Source organism: Triticum urartu, chromosome 3A (assembly GCF_056163025.1).
Source record: "Triticum urartu cultivar PI428250 chromosome 3A, HENAU_Tu73, whole genome shotgun sequence".
Classification (NCBI taxonomy): domain Eukaryota; kingdom Viridiplantae; phylum Streptophyta; class Magnoliopsida; order Poales; family Poaceae; genus Triticum; species Triticum urartu.
Window position 1 is genome coordinate 177,118,742 of NC_141875.1, and position 7,387 is coordinate 177,126,128.

General features: G+C 51.0%; 2 protein-coding genes across 2 annotated transcripts; both read right to left on the reverse strand.

The window, feature by feature from the left end:
- Positions 1 to 367: 367 nt before the first annotated feature.
- LOC125548212 (major pollen allergen Ole e 10) lies at positions 368 to 1,813 on the reverse strand. The gene is made up of 4 exons (XM_048711877.2): positions 1,599 to 1,813; positions 1,104 to 1,132; positions 774 to 1,008; positions 368 to 687 (listed from the first exon to the last, which is right to left on the reverse strand). The coding sequence occupies exons 1-4, from the start codon at positions 1,672 to 1,674 to the stop codon at positions 662 to 664; spliced, it is 366 nt and encodes a 121-aa protein (XP_048567834.1). The 5' UTR covers positions 1,675 to 1,813; the 3' UTR covers positions 368 to 661.
- Positions 1,814 to 5,161: 3,348 nt separating this feature from the next.
- Positions 5,162 to 7,123, reverse strand: LOC147979104 (uncharacterized). Its single transcript, XM_087515038.1, has one exon. It carries the CDS (start codon positions 7,121 to 7,123, stop codon positions 5,162 to 5,164), a length of 1,962 nt encoding a protein of 653 aa, XP_087371164.1.
- Between the last annotated feature and the right edge of the window lie 264 nt (positions 7,124 to 7,387).

Consider the following 7,387-nt stretch of genomic DNA (forward strand, 5'->3'; position numbering starts at 1 on the left):
CGGTGGAGTGCGTTCAAGTAAACTTTTCGTTTCGTTTCGTATCCGATGGAAGTGGAACAGAAAAACGCAATGGTACTTGTTCACTTATATATATAACCCTTCCCCGTCATACGAATATAGGAGGATATCCACTATTCCCAGCAGCAGAAAATAGGAAAACTGTTTTTTAGAAGATCAAAGAGAAAAACTATGCTTTGGCCTGGACTCTGTACTTCTGTATGTACTTCCTCCGTTTCAAATTATTTACTCGTCATGGTTTTAGTTTAACAACCTGAAATTTGAACAAGTAATTTGAAACGGAAGGAGTAGGTAACTGAAATTAAATCTTACGACCCACGTTATCAGGAGCACGACACACATGCAGTCATAGGACAACAATAATAAATAAGTAACCGGACAAACATGGATTAACAAGTTCCCCACCGGAGAGATCGATCAGTGAATGGATGGACATCTGACATCTCCAACAATAACAGGCAAACACAGACTAGCAGTTAACCCACACCAACACACACTCTGCACCTCAACAAATTAATCATCATGCCGGAGCAGTTAGTTACTGTAGCTCACAACAACATGCAGCTCCTCGCGCGACCAATTAAACACAAGAAGAACCTACTGCGACCCATCTGCATCGCTCGACCTCGGCGAGGAAGAGAGATCAGTAGTAGGTGCACGAACCGTAACCTGCAAAACGACCGCTGTCTGTCAGAGCTGTAAAGAATAATGGTCGAGATCTCTGCAGGTAGGCAGGCAAGTGGCTGGCCACTCACTGGGGTCGGACTTGACGACGATGCCCGAGTCGGCGAAGTAGCAGTTCCAGGAGTGCCGGCCGTTGGCGGCGTAGTAGAGGTTCATGGCGACGGAGGTGTGCGACAGCAGGTTGTTGGGGTTGTAGCACGGCCCGCCCGGCTGGATCACAGCGCAGCTGACGTTGGAGCACGCGTAGTTGATGTTGGCCTGCAGGACCTTCTCGTCCGACGACGGCTTCGCCATGCACCACGTTTTCTGCAAGTTGCCACCACCCAAGTTAGTTGGATCAGCACATACACATGCATTGCTATGACGAGTAGAGAAGGAAGAGGGGGGCGATCTTAAGGTACCTGTGCCTCGGCCAGCCTCACGGTGCTTCCTGCTCAATCAACAACAGAGAAATGTCAGTTTCTTAGAAAAAATTTGTGAGTTGCTTCGGATCAAGTTCAACTGATGATTATTTTGGAACAAATGCGTATCTAAATCAAGAACACGCTGGTAGATCTTGGCAAGAAACAACAGCAAGATAGTAACTGGGTTCCGCCCTCTCATCTGAATTAGACGAGATAATTAACATGTACCACACTCCACTAATCATAACATCGACCACATTTTGGACCAAATCGACCAAAACATGGTGAAAAATGCGGCAGAAAAGTGCGATCCAGAGTTTCAGAAAGGAACAAAAACTGAAGAAAAAAGGTGGAACGAGTGGGCACAGTTTCCCTTTCTTTCTACAGGACAAAGCCATCGGAGCAACCCCACGGACCCTAGTACTGAACAAACAGTCAAACAGTGTTGCTGTGCTAGCAAGGTCGCCTAATCGGAGGAGGCAGAGAGGTCACCTGAGGTGAAGCAGAGGAGCACAAGCCCCAGAGAGAAGAGCAGGAGCGATGCGGATGGCTGAGACCCCCTGGCCATCTTGCTCTCCGGCACCAGCACCAGCACCAAGCAAGGAGGCCAAGACTGGAGGAGGAGAGGCCGAGAAGAGACAGGGAAGGGGCTGGGGTCTCTAGCTCTAGCTCTAGCAGTTTATGTGCTGGTTTATAAAAGATGGGGGAGGAAGGGAGCCGGAAAAGGTGGCTGCCGATTGATTGCCTTGTTGAGTGGAGTGGAGTAGATCCCACTGCAACTGCTGGGAAAAAAAAAGAGGGTCTGGGCATGGGCATGGTCATGTGACTCTGGTCCCTGGCTTCTTCCCGGGGCAAGCTGCCATGTGCGCCTGGCGTGTACCAGCTTGAACTGGCTGGGTCTCTGATCCGATCACAGAGTTTGGTTCCTCTGCACTGTGCGCTTTTGGTTTCGGTTCGGACCACACACATGCAGCATTGACCGGCTTCCACTTTGACGGTGGCCTGCTCTGCAGTCTGCTCTGTCCGTCAGTCTATCTGATGTGTGCAAGTCAAGTCAAAGGGTGATCCTGTTTGAAAGCACCGATGTTCAGAGTTCAAACTGGATTAAATTTTCAGATCATGGTCTTTGTTGCTCAGTCCTATGATTATGAAGCTCATTTGAATAAATTAGCTGTATGAGACGAACGGGTTCAGTAACGGGCAGATAGATCCACAGATCAGCGCTGGTAGATCGCGGTAGTCTGTAAAATAGCACTGGAAGAAGATCCGGACAAATCATCTCAATAATGATGGACATCATCATGAGCCTATCAAAAGTCACTTGCCCTTAAACGTGGTAGACGGGCCTTTGCTTGCTTGTAAGGTTCAGGCCTTGCTTTATTGCTGATTCTTTCCTTCCTCTTTCTACTTCCTAATTGTCTGTGCTCCCTTCCCGTCCCGCATTTTGTTAATCTATCAATTCCTGTGTTCCAGTATTATTTCACTTTGTTACGTCCCTCTTGCTCGATCTACTCAATTCATGGCGATACAGGGGAATTCGGGGCTAGGGTTCTTGAGAGGAGAAGGGGATCGAGAGGGAGAGGTTACAGGAGGTGGGAGGATAGGGGAAAGAGAAGGGGAAGCGATCCACTCATTACCACCGTGCCCTAACACCTCGGGCTCACTCCTACTTATCGATCACCCACCAAGCTCCCAGGTGGCCGGGTCGAACAGCCTGTTGGGCTTCTTGGTCCTCTTGGGCCGAGCCTCCTGGTGGCCTGTAGTAGTAGGGGCCGTGACATCCCCCGGGTCTTCATAAACGGCTTGTCCCCAAGCCGCAGCACCTGGAAAACGGCTCCTGAGCTCGAAGAAGTCCTCCCAGGTTGCCAGTGCCTCCGGTTGCGAAGTCCACTTGATCAGCACTTGAGGAAGTTGCGCCTGTCCTTTGGTGACGACCCGGCGAGCGAGCACACGTTCAGGAAAACCCGGCGCTGCGTACGCCAACGGTGGTTCCGGAAGAGCAGTCACCACGTCGGTGCCCGGTGGCAGCGCTGCTCGCAGCAGGGACACGTGGAACACTGGGTGAACACGACTGCCTTCTGGAAGCTGGACGCGATACGCCACTGCTCCAATGCGCGCCGTCACCTGAAAGGGACCAAAGTACTTGAAGGATAGCTTATGGTTAGCCCGAGCCGCGACTGAGACCTGCACATAAGGCTGTAGCTTCACGTACACCCAGTCTCCCACTGCAAAGGCTCGCTCCGATCGATGCTTATCCGCCTGATCTTTCATCCGCTGCCTGGATCGTTCCAACTGCTGCTTTAACAAGGCTGAAACCGCTGCCCTTTCCTCATGCTAGGTTACCAAATCCACTGGGGCTGATGCGGACGCGTCCACGATCCCGAAATGGCGAGGAGGGTGCCCATACAGCATCTCAAACGGCGAAGCCTACAGCGCAGAGTGAGATGACGTATTGTACCAGAACTCGGCGAGGTGCAGCCACTGGAACCATCTATGTGGGCAGGAATGAGCAAAACAACGAAGATAGGTCTCCATGCACTGATTCACTCTCTCGGTGGTTCCATCAGTCTGGGGATGATACGCAGAAGACATCCGGAGCTCGGTCCCCGCTTGTTTGAACATTTCCTTCCACAAAAGACTGGTGAAAACTTTATCACGGTCTGAGACCAAAGCATGAGGCAGCCCGTGAAGCTTGTAGACATGAGTCATGAATGCGGTCGCGACTTGCAAGGCTGAGAAAGGATGAGCAAGCGGAATGAAGTGAGCATACCTGGTCAACTTGTCTACCACTACCAGGATGCATGAGTAACCCCGAGACACTGGCAATCCTTCCACGAAATCCAGAGTAACTGTATGCCATGCATGAGGTGGAATGGGCAGGGGTTCGAGCAGTCCGGGAGTACGGATCCGTTCACTTTTGGATTGCTTGCACACACTGCAGTTAGACACCAGGTTCACCACATCTTGCTTCATTCCAGGCCAAGCGAACAAGCGTCGCAATCTGTCATAGGTGGCATGAATGCCAGAGTGGCCCCCTGTGGCACTAGCATGAATGGCATGCAAGAGTTTCTCTTGCATGGCTGTATTGGCACCAATCCACACCCCGCCTTTGTAAAAAATCACCCCATCTCGAACAGAGTAGTCAGAGGCTGTGTCTCCCATCTCTTTGCAGCGAAGCAAGATCTCGTTAGCATTTCCATCAGTCTGGTAGCCCTGCACTACTTCATCCAGCCAAACAGGTAGAGCCACCGATATCGCCGAAACTTTTGCATCTCGTCGCGATAAGGCATCGGCCGCTTTGTTCTCAACCCCTTTCCTGTACACCACATTGTACTGCATCCCCATGAGTTTTGTGTAAGCACGTCTCTGCCAGGGAGTCACTAGCCGTTGGTCGTTCAAATGAGACAATGCGCTTTGGTCTGTGCGGATGATGAACTCACTCCCTTGCAGATAGGCACGCCATCGATCAACTGCCATCAAGATTGCCATGTATTCTTTCTCGTAGGTGGACAAACCACGGTTCCTTGGTCCCAACGCTTTGCTGACAAAAGCCAGCGAGTGCCCATCTTGAATCAGTACAGCCCCCACCCCAAACTCAGAGGCATCAGTCTCAATTTCGAACGGTCTGTCAAACCGAGGAAGTGCCAACACAGGAGCTGAAATTAAAGATTTTTTTAGATGGTTGAACGCCTCCTCCGCCTCGGCCGACCACACAAAAATAGAGTGTTTCTTCAGCAGATTTGTCAAAGGACGACTGATGAGCCCAGAATTACGTACAAATCGCCTATAATAGCCTGCCAGACCAAGAAACCCTCGCACTTGCTTAACTCCAGTAGGTGTCGGCCAATATCTGACAGCTGCGATATTCTTCTCATCGGTGGCGACACCCTGCTCGCTGATGACGTGTCCCAAGTAGGTGAGTTGTTGCTGGGCGAATTTGCACTTGGACAGCTTTACCTTAAGTTAGTGTTTGTCCAACAGTTCAAAGACTTTTCAGAGAAGTTTGATGTGCTCTTCCAAAGTCTCATTATGGACCAGGATGTCGTCGATGAACACTAGAACTCCATGCCACAACAAAGGACCCAATACATAGTGCATGCCCCTTGAAAAGTTCCCGGACCACAGCACAGTCCATATGCCAACACTTTGAACTCATAGTGCCCCAGGTGGGTTTTGAATGCCGTTTTGTAAACATCCTCGGGTGCCATACGAATCTGGTGATACCCCGCCTTCAAGTCCAGGCAGGTAAACCATTTGGATCCCGCAAGCTCATCAAGAAGCTCCTCAATAACTGGCATGGGAAAACGATCCTTAACGGTGATGGCATTGAGCTGCCGGTAATCCACGCAAAATCGTGAGGACAGATCTTTCTTTTGAACCAGCAGGACTGGTGAAGCAAACGGACTGTAGCTGGGCTGAATGATGCCTTGATCCAGCATCTCTTGAACCTGCTTCTCTATTTCATCTTTCTGAAACGGACTGTACCGATAGGGCTTGATGTTCACTGGTTGAGCACCAGGTATGAGTGGTATTTTGTGATAAAAAGGCCTAGCAGGTGGTAGGCCTTTCGGAGCCTCGAACAAGGACTGGAATTCGTCGATGAGTTTTGCTATTGGGGGTGGTATCTCCATCTCAGGCTGCTGTTTCTGCTTGTTATCCACAGCTTGGAGATGCACCAGTTGATGCACATCATTACAGCTCATCATGAAGTGCAGTTGATCCGTAGTCACAGGATAGCACTCTTTGGTGTGAGGTTGTATGCCACTCAACGTGATCTTCTTCCCATGGTGGTTGAAAGCCATTCTCTTGTCTCCCCAGTGCACGTCCATAGGACTGTGTTGCTCTAACCAGTCCGTTCCAATGATCATGTCATAGCACCCCAATGGCAGAACCTTGAGGTCAGAAGTAAACTTGTGCCCTTGCACTGACCACCCACATTGCGTGATAGCATGGTCGCTGAGAAGCTGACCTCCGTATGCTATTTTCACCTTCAGAACATTGGAGATCTTGTGCACTCCTTTCAAACGGCCAGCCAGATCAGAACTAACAAAATTGTGCGAACTGCCCGAGTTGACAAGCATCAACACCTGCTGATTCTGAATCTTGCCTTGCAACCGCAGAGTCTGAGGTGGGACTGAGCCTTGCACTGCTGCCCTGGATATGGTGTGACATTCACTTGCAGTATCTGAGTGTTCCTCACCTGTCGAGTCACTGGACAAACCCAACACATCAAACATTTCCTGCACAACATGGAGTTGCACTGCTGCTGCACACTTGTGCTCTCGACTCCACCTCTCTCCACACATGTAACAGAGGCCTCTGGCTCGACGATAGGCACGCAGGGTTGTTAGTCGATCTTCCACAGAACTGCCCCCCTTTAGCCCATCAGCGGCTGCTCCCCGACGTTCATCTGTCGGCACGGCGACCGCAGGAGGTGGCCGTCCCGGAGGTGCTGGCAACGGCATGGCCCCTTTGAGATGGGAGCGGCTGCTCATGCCGTTTCCCGCGGTGCTCTCCAAGCGTCTTGGCTCCCGTCGTTTGGAAATCTCCAGCGCCTCTTCCTGTAAATAAGCCAACGAAACAGCAGTATCGAGGTCTTTTGGATTATGAACCAAAACAACAACGCGAATCTCGTCGCGCAAACCATCCACAAATCGTGAGGGAAAAAGGGTAGGATCCCAAGTAGTGCTGTGGGCTAACAAGGAATGCATTATCTCAGTGAATTTAGTGGTGTAATCGGTCACGGAATCAGTTTGTTTCAAGTGAAACAATTGACGCAGCAGCACCGTGAACTCATTCCTCTCAAACTGCTCACAGATAGTGGTGCAAAAGTGTTCCCACTCCATGTGACGCAAATCGAAATCGCTGTTTTCGAGCCACACCATAGCGGCCCCAGTGAAATGAATCGCGGCGGTGTCCACCCAAAGCACCGGATCTAAGCGGAAAACCCGGAAGTACGACTCGCAATTTCGTTTCCAACTACGAGGTCGTTCCCCCCAGAATTGAGGGAAATCCATCTTAGGCCTCGGAATGACAGAGCTGTGGTGATGATAAGGGCTCCGAGATCGTGGAGGCAGAGGATTGCCAGATCTGGACATGCCCCTCAAAGGCGACCGCCCAGGTGCTCAGGAGCGATGATCGACCGAAAATTGACCCGCCGTGGAAAGAAAATTCGGAGATGGTGCCATACCCATGACCGGAGGCGGGACCAGAGTGGTGACCACTCCAGAGCCGACCCCCCGGTGAGCTTGGTCGACGCGGTGGCCTTCTGGCCCTTGGAG

Excerpts from the sequence above, each read along its gene's own strand:
- LOC125548212 (XM_048711877.2), bottom strand. The coding sequence starts at position 1,674 with ATGGCCAGGGGGTCTCAGCCATCCGCATCGCTCCTGCTCTTCTCTCTG. Across the intron at positions 1,133-1,598 it reads GCTCCTCTGCTTCACCTCAG|GAAGCACCGTGAGGCTGGCC; the intron begins GTGACCTCTCTG and ends TTGATTGAGCAG. Across the intron at positions 1,009-1,103 it reads TGAGGCTGGCCGAGGCACAG|AAAACGTGGTGCATGGCGAA; the intron begins GTACCTTAAGAT and ends GGCAACTTGCAG.
- LOC147979104 (XM_087515038.1), bottom strand. The coding sequence starts at position 7,123 with ATGGATTTCCCTCAATTCTGGGGGGAACGACCTCGTAGTTGGAAACGA.